The sequence below is a fragment of the Xenopus tropicalis genome, chromosome 3, assembly GCF_000004195.4.
Source record: "Xenopus tropicalis strain Nigerian chromosome 3, UCB_Xtro_10.0, whole genome shotgun sequence".
Lineage (NCBI taxonomy): Eukaryota > Metazoa > Chordata > Amphibia > Anura > Pipidae > Xenopus > Xenopus tropicalis.
In genome coordinates, this window is record NC_030679.2 from 150,196,637 (window position 1) to 150,211,963 (window position 15,327).

At 40.0% G+C, this 15,327-nt stretch overlaps 1 protein-coding gene across 1 annotated transcript; it reads right to left on the bottom strand.

Annotated features, from left to right (window-relative positions):
* Window positions 1–9,535: 9,535 nt before the first annotated feature.
* On the bottom strand, window positions 9,536–14,828 carry LOC116409631 (olfactory receptor 10A7-like). Its single transcript, XM_031898360.1, has 2 exons — window positions 14,724–14,828; window positions 9,536–10,267 (listed from the first exon to the last, which is right to left on the bottom strand). Exons 1-2 carry the CDS (start codon window positions 14,826–14,828, stop codon window positions 9,536–9,538), a joined length of 837 nt encoding a protein of 278 aa, XP_031754220.1.
* Between the last annotated feature and the right edge of the window lie 499 nt (window positions 14,829–15,327).

Sequence of the window (15,327 nt, forward strand, 5' to 3'; positions counted from 1 at the left end):
ATGTATGTGTATAAGAGGCCGACTGCATGACTGTAAGACAAGAAGCAAGTATAAACATGGCAAAGAAACCTAAATAGCAAATTTTGTCCAAAAATGAAAGTTTTGTTTGTGCATGAACATAGGGGAATAACTTGTTATAAGGAAATTACACATTTCAACAAAGCAAATTTGATCACATTGTATAAAGGTCTCCTAAAGAGATTCCATTTTGCAACTGTTTCAGTAGAACAACCTTAATGTCTTTGTTTCTCAGGCTGTATACAACTGGGTTGAAAAAAGGGGTTCCAACTGTGTATAGAAGGGACAGCATTTTATAAATGTTAAAATGAGGCCCCTTTGATGGTACCATATAAACTATTATCAGAGTCCCATAGTACATGCACACAACAATTAAATGGGAGCTGCAAGTGGAGAAGGCTTTGTGTCTTCCTTCAGTAGAGGAGATCCTGAGAATGGCAAGGCCAATGGCAACATAAGTGTAAATGATGAAGCAAAAAGGGAGAATTGTAAAAGGTATCATCAATATCATTTGTGTTAGTTTTACAACTTCTTTATAATCTGTGCAAGAAAGTTCAAGAAGAGGTGACGAATCACAAAAATAATGATCTATAACAAATGGGCCGCAGAACTGCAAATTATATATCAGAAGTTTCATAATCATACTAATTATAAGGGCTAAGCCCCAAGAACAAAGACTCATATAGAGGCAAAGCCTGAAACCCATAATGGAGGCATAATGAAGTGGGGAGCAGATGGCCAGATATCGGTCATAGGCCATGGCTGTGAGGAGATACAGTTCTGAAGATGCTGAAAAGCAATAAAAGTAAAACTGTGTGATACAACAAGTAGCAGATATTGTGCCCCCTCCATTCAGTAATAACCGCAAGAAATTTGGAGTAATACTGGTACTGAGCAAAACATCAGCCAGAGACAGCTGGGAGAGAAGGGCGTACATGGGAGATCTCAGGGCTGAGACTGTTATTACCAATATAATTATAAGAAGATTTCCAAATAATGTCACAATATAAATCCAGAGAAACAGAACAAAGAGAAACTCATTGATTATCTGAGAGTTCTGAAATCCCAAGAGAAGGAAAGATATACCTGATGTCTGATTCACCTTATGCATTGCCTGGAACTATAAAAAGAAAAAAATAAGATATACAGTTGAGTCAGAGAGTGTGGACCCACTTCAACACTCTAATAACAAACATATAGAAGTCCTTCACCCAAAAAGAATCCTGTAGGGTGAGCAGTGCCATTGAGCAAAGAGCAGCCATAACTCTATACTGCATGGATAAGGGAAGCCATTTGGCATTACAGAGATGGGGTTTTTATACCTTTGGAAAGGAACATAACAGCCATTCTGTAACTATCCCCTGGGCCGTGTATAACACAGACACTCACAGGGAGCTCCCTGGGGCACAACCAGAAGTTCATTACTAAGAACAATTTTTTTTCACTTTTCAGAAGATATTTATATTGACCCCTAAGGCAAATGGAAGGAATAATTTGTAAAAAGATATTTTTGCACCCCCATCCCAAGAAGCACAATCCTAAGTACCCTCGTGAAATTTGTGATCTCTTTTTTTTAAACTGTACAATTTCTAAAAAAACCCCCAAAAACTAAAAATACAAGCAAATTAGAAAAATAATTGCTTGTGGTGTTTTCAGTATTCATAATCCCTTCATAATGAATAGAAACACTAAGGGGCACATTTACTAAGACACACATTTGAATCCGAATTGGAAAAATCCGTTTGGAAAGCAAACATTTTGCGACTTTTTCGTATTTTTTGCAATTTTTTCGGCGCCTTTACGACTTTTTCAGAAATTGTCGCGACTTTTTCGTTACCAATACGATTTGCGCAAAAAAAAACGCGAGTTTTTCGTAGCCATTCCGAAAGTTGCGCAAAATCTGGCGATTTTTTTCGTAGCATTAAAACTTGCGCGAAAAGTTGCGCCTTTTTCGTATCGTTGAAACTTTCGCGCAAGTTTTAACGGTACGAAAAAAATCGGCAGATTTTGCGCAACTTTAGGAATGGCTACGAAAAACTCGCGTTTTTTTCCGCGCAAATCGTATTGGTAATGAAAAAGTCACGACAATTTTCCGAAAAAATCGCAAAATACCGATCATTGCGAAAAAAACGCGATCGGACGCATTCGGCCCGTTCGTGGGTTAGCAAATGTGCCCCCTAAATATTCATACTATTTTCTTACCCTAAAGCATTGGGGTATTTCATCTTTAACCCTTTCACTGCCGGCCGTTTTGATCTAAGAGGAACTTGTATTGCCAGACCGTTTTTGAACATTTTTGCACTGTTTCAATTTAGGGGCCCTTCCTCGGGGGGACTTTTTGTTTACCCAGGAAAACAATATATCGTTTTTTTCAGGACAACCTAAGCTTTAAAAGATGGTAGACTTTTTGTGTAATTCCAATTCTCACGGTACTTAATCATAGATTAATCTTTGATTAAGTACCGTGAGGTACGAAACGCGTTAGGCTCTCTATATCATGTGTTATTTAAATAAAAGTTTTTGTGATTTTATCTAAAATCCCTCGTGAAAAAATGTTGTTCTTCACATGAAATACCCGAGTTGCCTGCCTTCTTCTACGTTTGGGTTTTAACAATTTGACCACCCTTGTCTGCTTTCCTTATAACGATATTCTCTTCTCTTTCTAAATGTTTTGAAGCTTGTTTTTCTTGAAAAGTAAGATTTTCATTCTTATTTGCAGTGAGAAGCTCGTGCTCTTTTTTAATATTATCATGTAGTAAAGATAAATCAAATTCAATGTTTTTTTGGAACATATTTATAGTTTGGTCATGTAAGTGAACTGGGTAAAAATTTGATTGCTTTTTTTTTTTTTTTTTAATTTTTAAAACTTTTATTAATGATTTTACAATTATACAGAGAAATAAGTTTGTCAAGAGGAAATTGTTTTGCAGCAAGGTTTTGTCAAATAAACCGGCGATTGATAATCAATTTTGTGTCCTGGGTCTCTTTATGAATAAAGTACTTATGGGTAGGCGGGATTCTTTCCTTTTTGAGTTCCAGACCTATCCTGAAGCTTGTTACTTTTTATTATGGATAGCAGATGGTATTGAATTCACGAGAGGCTCCAACTCTTCCTATTTCTGGATGAGCTTCTCTCTGCAACTTTTCAAGTTGCAAAATGGCTCTCCTTTCTTGAAAACTGGATACGCTAGATTGTAAAAAGATGGGGTTAACACAGTTAACTTCATTTTTTTCTTTTTCAGCACAATCAACTTCATCAGTGAAGAAATGTTTTCTCAATAGTAATTTTAAGGTTTGATATAATATCCTATATTCTGTATTCATATAATCATATATCCATATATGCATGTATTTTGATACTTTGATACACTTTGATGCTTAGCATATCATACTCCATTTTAGAAATGTATCTCCATTTTGTAACAGCAAACAGCAAGGCTTGAACATCCCATAATAGTTGTGTTTTTCCCAAATAGTCCCCTGGCACAGCTTGCACCTTACGAAATACATGGTTTAAAAACAACTTAATCTTATCTGTGCACTAACGCCTCTTCTACTCCTTGTGTCCTCCTTAAAATTCCTGTCCCACATTAGCCATCCTTGAAGGCCATCCTTGATAATGAGGTTCTACTCCATCTTTATTTTATAATGATTCCTTTGTCTCTGCACGTACACAAGGGGTATAAAAGTGATGATCACGTAAGAATAAACTGGACAAGTTTGAACTTCCATTGGAGTTGTGTCGTTCTTGTCCCCGTATACATCTTGGTCCTGCCAGGAGGTCTCCCTTTGGATTACTAAATTTACAGTCGGCGGTCAGGAACCTTACAGTAATTTACGCACAAATCTATTTGTAATTATGTCAAATAAATCAAAATCTTTGTTAGGACAATATATTAAACCTTTTTCCAAAATGCTGATTTCTTCCAGGGTGAGAGTTCTCTGTGAAAGATGATCTGATGTCCTCTTCCTCCTCTCCTGACTTGCTTGACCAGTAAATTGATTTGTTCCTCCTTTTTGACCAGGAGCTCTTTCCGTTTTTTGCCGCTGACGTCATGGGTTTAGATCTTGTATCATCTCCAGAGAATATTTCTTTAACCCGTGTTTCTCTGGTGATCTGAGGAGAAAGAGGAGAGGAGCCACCGAAATCTGACTCATTATAACTGTCTAGGCTATCTAGATCAGTGCCCGAGAAGCTAACTCTTATCCCTGGATGTCTTTAAAATGGATCTATGCATGTGAACGAGCCTATAAGATCATTTTTAGATGGTACTACACCCCAACCCGCATTAGTAAACTTACAAACAACCCAGAACTATCAACCTGCTTTAGGGGCTGCGGAGAACAAGGATCATTCCTACACACATGGTGGACATGCAAAATAGCCCAGGAATTCTGGCAAAAGGTAGCAACTCTGCTCTCCGAGGTCCTCCACACCACTGTTGAACCCACACCACAACTCTTCCTCTCAGGAATACAAACGCACAACTCAAACAAACACGCAAACTGACAGCTCACATCCTAACGGCAGCAAGAACACTATTAGCAGCCAACTGGAAGCAACCTAACATACCTGGTACACCAACACTGTTAACAAAAATAAATTGGATCAAAGCCATGGAATCGATCAGAAATAGATTACTGGATAAGAGGTACGAGGGGGAACTGGAGTGGTATCCATGGGCCCAATACCTGGAGAGCCAGCAGACAGGTAGCTCCGAATAGAGTTCAATGTGAACCGGTAACTTCTAACTTTCCCTCTACCTCCATCCTGCTTCCCCCCACCCCAATAACCCAATCCTCACATCTTTACCCACCCTACTATACCACTTTCTCTTAACCAATCAACTATAGCCCCTGAAAGTGAGAAATAAGCATGAAACCAAAAAGAACAAGCGCCAATTTTGAAGCCTTTATTAGAAACAAGTATGAAACGATGTTAGAATGCAAATCAAATATGTTGATTGTACTGTTTTCTTCCATGTAAAAATCAATAAAAACTTTCAAATTAAAAAAAAAATGGATCTATGTACAGAATGTTTATTTTTGTTAATAAAAAAATCTTTCTCTCTTGTTTCTGGTGTATAATATGCAGTTGTAGACTGTGTTTAGATCATAGTCTTTCTTGTCTCGTTTAAACTTGTCCGTCTTCTTATCAATAATTTCATTTTCTAATTTCTCTATTTTTTTTGTTACATTTTCTGAGAAGTTATTGTAGTCAGAGTGCTCCTTAATACCTATATGGTTCTCTTTTAATTCTGAAATTTCTATTTTTAACACTTCGTATACATGTTGTTTTTTGGTGAGCTCTTTTCATTACAGAAGAAAAACCTTTATAATCATATACATAAACCTCTCTCCATCTCTGTAAATAGACTTAGGGGTACATTTACTAACCCACAAATCCGAATCCGAAAAATTCCGATTGGAAAATGAACATTTTGCGATTCTGCAGCTCCAGAGTGCCATTGAGCCCTATGGGAGACTTTCCTTGGGCCGGGTTGGAGCTGCAGAGTGCCATTGAGCCCTATGGGAGACTTTCCTTGGGCCGGGTTGGAGCTGCAGAGTGCCATTGAGTCCTATGGGAGGCTTTCCTTGGGCCGGGTTGGAGCTGCAGAGTGCCATTGAGCCCTATGGGAGACTTTCCTTGGGCCGGGTTGGAGCTGCAGAGTGCCATTGAGTCCTATGGGAGGCTTTCCTTGGGCCGGGTTGGAGCTGCAGAGTGCCATTGAGTCCTATGGGAGGCTTTCCTTGGGCCGGGTTGGAGCTGCAGAGTGCCATTGAGCCCTATGGGAGACTTTCCTTGGGCCGGGTTGGAGCTGCAGAGTGCCATTGAGCCCTATGGGAGACTTTCCTTGGGCCGGGTTGGAGCTGCAGAGTGCCATTGAGCCCTATGGGAGACTTTCCTTGGGCCGGGTTGGAGCTGCAGAGTGCCATTGAGCCCTATGGGAGACTTTCCTTGGGCCAGGTTGGAGCTGCAGAGTGCCATTGAGCCTATGGGAGACTTTCCTTGGGCCGGGTTGGAGCTGCTGAGTGCCATTGAGTCCTATGGGAGGCTTTCCTTGGGCCGGGTTGGAGCTGCAGAGTGCCATTGAGCCCTATGGGAGACTTTCCTTGGGCCGGGTTGGAGCTGCAGAGTGCCATTGAGCCCTATGGGAGACTTTCCTTGGGCCGGGTTGGAGCTGCAGAGTGCCATTGAGCCCTATGGGAGACTTTCCTTGGGACGGTTGGAGCTGCAGAGTGCCATTGAGCCCTATGGGAGACTTTCCTTGGGCCGGGTTGGAGCTGCAGAGTGCCATTGAGCCCTATGGGAGACTTTCCTTGGGCCAGGTTGGAGCTGCAGAGTGCCATTGAGCCCTATGGGAGACTTTCCTTGGGCCGGGTTGGAGCTGCAGAGTGCCATTGAGCCCTATGGGAGACTTTCCTTGGGCCGGGTTGGAGCTGCAGAGTGCCACTGAGCCCTATATAGTGTGCCAAATATAACGAACACTGTAAATCCCCTGTAGCAAAGCATTTTGCAGAATGTTCAGATCTCTGCCATGTCTATCAGTTGTAGGCATTGATAAAGTCACTCCAAACATTCGGGGAGGAGATAGTACCCATGCCCTAACTAAAAAAGAAACAAAGGGGATTGTTTTATTTGCAAACTAGACAACCTAATGGTCTCAACTTGTAACTTGTTATGTCCATTAAGTATTACACAGTTATAAAATCTTTAATGGTAGAACCAATACTCTATTTAGGAGATGTACTTTCTTGAATCCTTAGCAACTGTGTCTATTCTATGTAACTGATAGGTTAGAGGTACTATACAATATAATGTAATTAGTTTACTGTGAGTCATCTCCTTAAACCTGTCTAGAATATGATTGGCCCATTTGTGACTCTCTCACAATTGATTGGTTAATTAAATGTGTAATGTGATTGGCCCATCGTAGGAATCCCTTGATTGGCGTTTGTGACTTTAAATAATGTATGTCTTCATGATGGAAAAGCAGCCTATGATTAAGTACCCTTTTAGGTACGAAACGCGTAAGGCTTTTGCTGTTGGTTTTTATGGATTAAATAAATTTTGATACTTTTATCAACATTACAAGCTGCTTCTTGAAAACATTTTTTTTGACACATAAGGGATCCCAGATGTGCCTGCCTGTTGTTTGTTCCAGTATATTCCTGCATGACTCTAAAATATAAGCCAACTTGGCTGACTGGACAAAGTCACAAAATGGCTGTGATGCTGTTCCAAAGGCACTATTACCTTTAATGGGACAGTGTTGGGCAGGAGTCCCCAACCTTTTTTACTTGTGAGCCACATTAGGATGTAAAAAGTGTTGGTGAGCCACACAAGCATGAAAAAAGTTTTTGAGGGAAGCCAAATAAGGTCTATGATTGGCTATTTGGGAGCCCCATGTTGCCAGCTAGCCTGCAGGAGGCTCTGCTTGGAGTAAAACTGTGTCTCTGTGCTTCCAAAACTTGCCTCCAAGCCAGAGATTTAAAAATGGGCACCTGCTTTAAGGCCCCTGGGAGCAACATCAAAGGGGGTGGTGAGCAACATGTTGCTCTGGAGCCACTGGTTGGGGATCACTGGTGTTGGGCAAATCCATAATGGAAAAGGAAGGTGGAGCTGCTTGTGGGTTAAGTCTGCCATCCGTCCCCGTGCCACGGGGACCAGCCCCATTTCAGGACTTAAGTCCTCATGTAAAAACAACCCCCGACTTTACAGGCACAGGCAGGGGGTGCAGGAGAGCACTAATGGGCATCAGGTTTAATTAGGAGTTAAAGTCAGGGCAGCAGGGAACAGATAATATAACAGGTAATTTAAATTTCCCACTCTCACAGGCGCACACATTGGGTTCTGTTGGTGAGGTGGAGGGATAGAATTTTCTTCATGCTGGACTTGGCTGACAAATTAGAAGGCAGGATGGTGGTCCCATACTCCATAGATTCCACCTCTTTCCTCCCCAAGACTATCATAGAAGTCTGTTCACTTCCCCACTATTCCCTTTCTCCCACTGTGTCACAATGACCCATTCCCTTGCCTTAATTAGCCATAATTGCCACTGTGTCACCCAGGTAAATGTTCCGGGAGTAGTATACATGGCATTGCCACGGTGGCATCCAAAAGGGACTTGACTTGGCCTCTCTTACTTATACCAATGGTAGGAAAATTCAGGAAGGCGATTGAGTTGCTTCTAGTGATGAGCAAATCTTTTCGGCAGGCATGGATTAGCAGCGAATTTCCGCATTTCGCCACTGGCAAAGTGTTTCGCGAAACTTCCGTGAACATTTGCCGCGGAAAAATGTGTCACATGTCAAAAAAAGTTGTGGTTGTGGCAAAAAAAAAAGATGTGTGAGATAAAACAAACACATTTTGCTGTTTTTCCGCCGTGTCGCAAATTTTCCTGTCGTTTTCGAGAATTTTTCAGTGAAACGGGACAGATTTGCTCATCACATAGTTAATTATCTCTAATGCCTCTATAGGCCACAAAACGATACTGTGGGAAGCTGAAACATATACAATACTAATAAAGGGATACAATGGATCTATACACTTGCTACCTTAAATAGTACAGTATATCTGGCCCTATTGAGTCGGTCCAAATAAATAAGCAATGAAATCACCTTAACAGATCAAACCCAAGACTGAAGGCTCACGTGAAGGTAAAACCCTGAATTCATAATGGAAACATAACAGATTGGATTTGCAAATGGTCAGTGAATGGCTGTAGGATAGTGGTTCTCAACCTTCCTGATGCCGCAACCCTTTAATACAGTTCCTCATGTTGTGGTGACCCCCAACCATAAAATTATTCCTAAGACCATCGGAAATGTGTTTTCCCATGGTCTTAGGCGACCCCTGTGAAAGGGTTGTTCAACCCCCAAAGGGGTCCCGACCCACAGGTTGAGAACCATTGCTGTAGGACGTGAATGTGCAACACAATATTAATTGGGTAACGCTGAAAATGAACATACATGGAACAGCATGGAAGAGCTGAGACCTAGAATGTTTAGACAAATATAATGGACCAAAGACCATCATGTTTATTATCTTAATACTCTGAAAACCCGCAACCAGAAATAGTGATTTCTTTTTTTTGGTTTCCTATAAACCTGAGAACATGAATTTTAGTAGATCTAAAGCTAGGACCATACGGGTTTTGGCACTGTATCTGTATAGGACTACACATGTAAGACACTTGCTGCTCAGTCAGTAAAGAAGGAGAAATGTAGTTTCTTCAGCAACTGGAGGGAGAAAGAGTCTTGTCCATAATGTTACCCTTTCATCCCAAAACCTAAAACTCCATATGTAAAAGGAGTCAACTGGATGGTAGACAAGGAAAACGTTTGTATGTGACAAATGATAATACTCATGATAAACCTAAGTAACAACGTTTGTCCAAAAAACACACACTTTTGTATGTGCATGAACAAAGAGTAATAACTTGTTATAATGAAATTATAGATTTTAACAAAGCAACTTGATCAACTTCATCACATAAAGGTCTCCTAAAGAGACTCAGTTCCGCAAGTGTTTCAGTAGAACAACTTTAATGTCTTTGTTTCTCAGGCTGTATATAACTGGGTTGAAAAATGGGGTTCCAACTGTGTATAGAAGGGACAGTATTTTATCAATATTGAAATGATGCCCCTTGGATGGTACCATATAAACTATTAGAAGAGACCCATAGTACATGCACACAACTATTAAATGGGAGCTGCAAGTGGAGAAGGCTTTGTGTCTTCCTTCAGTAGAGGAGATCCTGAGAATGGCAAGGCCAATGGAAACGTAAGTGTAAATGATGAAGCAAAAAGGGAAAATTGTAAAAGGTATGGTCAATATCATTAGTGTTAGTTTTACAACTAGTTTATAATCTGTGCAAGAAAGTTCAAGAAGAGGTGACAAATCACAGAAATAATGATCTATAAAAAATGGGCCACAGAACTGTAGATTAAGTATCAGAAGATTCATAATCATACTTATTACAATGGCTAAGCCCCAAGAACAAAGACTCATATAGAGGCAAAGCCTGAAACCCATAATGGAGGCATAATGAAGTGGGGAGCAGATGGCCAGATATCGGTCATAGGCCATGGCTGTGAGGAGGTAAAATTCTGAAGCTCCTGAAACCCAAAAGAAGTAGAACTGAGTGATACAACCAGTAGCAGATATTGTGCCGCCTCCATTCAGTAATAACCGCAACAAATTTGGAGTAATACTGGTACTGAGCAAAACATCAGCCAGAGACAGCTGGGAGAGAAGGGCGTACATGGGAGATCTCAGGGCCGAGACTGTTACTATCGATATAATCATCAGATTTCCAAATAATGTCACAATATAAATCCAGAGGAACGGAACAAAGAGAAACTCATTGATTATCTGAGAGTTCTGAAATCCCAAGAGAAGGAAAGATATACCTGATGTCTGATTCACCTTATGCATTGCCTGGAACCATAAAAAGAAAAAAATAAGATATACAGTTGAGTCAGAGACAGTCACCCACTTCTATACTCTCTAATAAAGGATCTATAAGGGTCAACCACCCAAAAAGAATCCTGTAGGGTGAGCAGTGCGATTCAGCAAAGAGCAGCCATAACTCTATACTGCATGGATAAGGGAAGCCATTTGGCATTACAGAGATGGGGTTTTTATACCTTTGGAAAGGAACATAACAGCCATTCTGTAACTATCCCCTGGGCCGTGTATAACACAGACACTCACAGGGAGCTCCCTGGGGCACAACCAGAAGCTTGTTACTAATAATTTCTTTCAATGTTTAGAAGATATTTATATTGATTACTTTAACAAATGGCAGGAATAATTTGTAAAGATATTTTTGCACCCCCATCCCAACAAATTCCCACTTAATATACATACTAATCATATTTTACTACTTTGTTGTATGAATTAAATGTAGGTACATTATTAACTGTTATATAATGAAAGACAGTCGTTTGATTTTAATAATCTTAAAATAGAGACTACTGAAATGTTGCCCAAAATAGTAAACTTCTTTTTGTATATACTATATACTACAAATACACATACTAAGAAAAGGTGAATTACTTACATCATATAGAGCTTTCCTCCCATAAGGCTCAAGGCTTTACAGCAATCAACCATTATAGGCACACAGTGTATGCTGGCCCACCAAGGTATCAAGGAGGGTCTAAAGGACTTGCCACTATGAGGAACTGAACCAGGGGTCATCACTTAACCTCTAGGGCAAATCCTTTTCTCGGTGAATGGTAATAATATTTGATCAAATAAAAAAGACTTCATAATTGATACTTAAACCCTTTAACTGCCAACAGAATTTCATATTTTGGTTCCCCCTGTTGCCAGATGTTTTGTAAACATTCTGTGCTCTCTTATTTTAGGGACATTTACTGGAGTGGGGGGTTAGTTAAGTTAGGAAAACTATATATCGTTTTTTCGGGAGAACCTGAGCTTTCCAAATCTGGCAGAGTTTTTGTGTATTTCCACTTTGGGAACAAGATTTAGAGCTCTAAATACAAAAAAAAAGAAATTCATATTTTTCATGATATGGAAATGTTTCATGATATAGAAACATATTTTATTGTATGGACAAAAATTCAACTGATTGGGAAAGCCTCATGTCTCCCGAATGTGCCAATACCTGTATACCTGTATAAATGTATAGTTTTATGAAGATTTCTGACTTCAATAGATCAAAATCTCCCAGCAGTAATTTACCAAATTTTCAAAGCATTACAACAGAATACGGCATACTTTAGATTCCAAAGCCAAAAATCCTGGAACATTAGGTTTACCCCAGGATACCATATATTTTTTAAAAGAACACATTCTGCTGAATCCAAAATGGGTAACCATGTCTTTCTTCTCCTAAGTACCAAATGGCAATGCTTTACTGAATTTAGCAGTTTCTATAAAATATTGTGAAAATTCTAAAAAAATCGCCTCAAAGCTTCCACTTTCAAGCATCATATCTCCCACATAACATTAGGTACAAAAAAAAACCATCCTAAATATGAAAGCCAAGGGTCCACTGAACAGTTTGATGCCCATTGTGCATAGGATCACCAATGTATCTGGCATTTAGAGACCCCAAAATGAAGTTAGTGCATACAAATTGCCCCAGAGGTCTCTTTAGCTACTGAAAATTCAGTACATTTACTGCATTTTTGTGGGGTAAAAACACAAAAAAATACATTGAACCCTCCAAAACTATATAATTTTGAAAAGTACACATTCAGGGTGAATTCAAAATGGGCACCCATATCTTTCTAATCCAAACTACAAAGTCTCAATGCTTTTCCAAAATTGGAGGTTGTGATGAAATACCTGAAAATATTTTTTTTTTTAAAAGGTTTTTATTTTTCCGTTTTCTTAACAAACATAACATAAAAGCACATTCACATATACAGTATACAGTGCCATGACCATAAAAAGGGTAAGTGGTAGCAAGGACAATTAGGTACAGTCAGCTTAGTCTAAGCTGGTTACATAAGGCCAAAAGATTGAGGGGGGACCTTTATTCTATAACATCACTGAGTTATATATCGTGAGGTTCTCTTCAGAGTGAGCATCTATCCATGGTAACCATACACTCTCAAATTTATTAGGGCAATCCCTGGCCAGGTATGTTAGTTTGATGAGTGGGAGCCTAGAGTGAACCAGTTGTGTCCACTGGTGGAGATCAGGGGGGTGGGGGCTCATCCACTTCATTGCAATCACCTTCTTAGCATAAAAATATAGTGATCTAAGCAGTATTCTGGTTTTGTTCAGGGGGACTAGGTCATCAATAAGGCCTAGGAGAGACACTTCTGGGGATAGAATTCCCGGCAGGGGAATTTGCTCATTTAGATATTTAGTTACCTCTGTCCAATATTGTAGGGCAGGTCCATATCAAGTGGAAAAACCCGGCCTCTGTCATTTGGCATTTTGGGCAGGAGGCATATTGGTTTTTCCCCATGACCTTTAGGCGCATGGGACCTGAAAATATTTTTAAACCTTCCAATTTCAAGCACCTTATCTCCCACATAACATCAGGTACCAAGAAAACACACCCTAAATATGAAAGCCAAGGGTCAGCTGAACAGTTTGATGCCCATTGTGCATAGGATTACCGATGTAGCTGACATTTAGCGACCCCAAAAGGAAGTTAGTGCATACAAATTGCCACAGATATCACTTTAGCTACGGAAAATTAATCAAAGTGATGGTAAATGCAGAGTAAGAGATGAATACCATTAATTAGTGAGGGTGTGAGCAGTGGGTGATCAGGTTTCTGAGGGATCAGATCATAGGCTTGAATGAAAAGGTGGGTCAAATGGGGCGTTGCATGTAAGAGCTCATTGTGAGTTTTGGTGAGTTCATTGTATACATGCTGTTCTAGTAGTTTTGTGGAATAGGGAAGGGGAGAGATTGGTTGATAGGAGGGGAATGTAGAATCCAGAAAAGGTCCCTGGTACTTTGCACTCAACATAATTACTTGGTATTAGTCATGGCAATGGTTAAACTAATGTCATGGAATCTTTGACATTATTCAGAATGTAAAGCCCTAGATAATAATGCTACAAGGAACCAATCTGGTAGGCAGTAAAAATTCTATCACAAAGGGATCAAACAGTATTATAGAGATTATTATTAGGGAAATAAGGCTTCATGTTTAAGTTGCTTGTTCAGTTAAATATATATACATGGGATGGGACTTCCAAAGATACTCCGAATGACATTATCTACTATTTTACATATTATACTTTTTTATACGGTGTTTTCATATTCCACAGTGTTCTACATAGAATAATTGCCAGACAATTATAGGCCAGTAAGTCTGACATCTGTGGTTTGAAAGCTCATTATGGTGTTACATTCGAAATGATGTTATAGTGTGTAGCATTATGGGTAGGAATCAGCATGGTTTTATGAAGAACAGGCAAATGTGTTGGACAGGAGGTTGTAGTAGGTGTGACCGGGTACAGAAAGTGGTTATTAATGGTACATTCTCTGCTTGGAGTAAGGTTCTCAGTGGATTCCTTAGGGTTCTGTATTGGGTTCACTTTTATTTATATTCTTCAGTAATGATTGTAAGTAAGACTGTAGATGACACAAAACTATGCAGCCCAATTAATTCAGTCCAGAATTCACAGTGTGGGAGAAGGGCCCTAAAATTGTGCCCAGAAGGCATATCTAAGCTGAAGATAAATGTATATCTGCTCTTGTTGGTTAGGTGACTGTTCTTGCCTCCCCTGAAATGTGAGGAATTGCATTGTGGGAACTAGTTCTGACAATGTTTTGAATCCCAGCCATGACTGGTAAACAAAGTCTGGCAAGTTATAAATTGCCCCACAGCAGGATGTTTTGTGATGAATGTGGCAAATGGTGGATTAGAAGTTAAAGGGGGATCACACTTTCCATTAATTCTACAGCAAAGGATAGGGATTTCATAATACTTAGCAAATGTGCTAGCAATCAAATGTGGTTCACTTACCATTCAGCCCCCCTCAGCCTCAATTCTTGGCATAGCAGTAGTGGGTTTTTGTGGTTTGGCCCAAAATGGCAGTAGTTTACTATTCTTGTCCTCTTGGTTGAAGTCTCTCTGGGAACTGCAGATAAGGGTTTTCCTGGTAATGGAAGTGGACTCCCTAGCCAAGACCACCTCTGCCTGCAGCACCTGTTCATAAGTATCAATAGATGGATCACTAAAGTGTTGCTGCAATACCTTCCCCTCTGCATTTGTGATGGCTTCCTTAGCCACTTTCCTAGCCTGGGTCATCGCAGTGGTCAATACGCTCCGTGTTGCCTCCTTGGAAGTCTCCAATACCATCACCACTAAGGTGGCCCCTGAATTCAGTTCCCAGTATTGTTTTATGCATTTCTATTGGATTCTGCTATGTCAGAATGCTTGAACCAGAGTGGGCTCAAGCACCATAACCTGGCTGGGGATGAGAGAAGCTACTTCAGAAGTCATTTGAGTGGGGCATGGTCTGAGGGTGATTGTTGCAAGCAGGAACTGAAGGATATCAGGTGTTTTGTGAGAATGTTCAGTTCTAGGAAAGGTTTAATGGGGCTAGGAATGACATGAATATTTTTTTTTACTTTCATAGGGGTATTTTCAATGCTATACTGCATATCTGTGAGGCTGTGGGCTGATTCACATCGGTACCGGAGGAAGATCAGCAAAGTTTTTGCCTATAAGTCCCACAAAAACAATGTTGAACAGGGATGGAACATAGACATAGACAACATAGCTATGATTGCCGGTTTATTAGCTGAGACTGGCTAGTATTTTATATCTACCATAATGATCAGTTGCCAATATAATC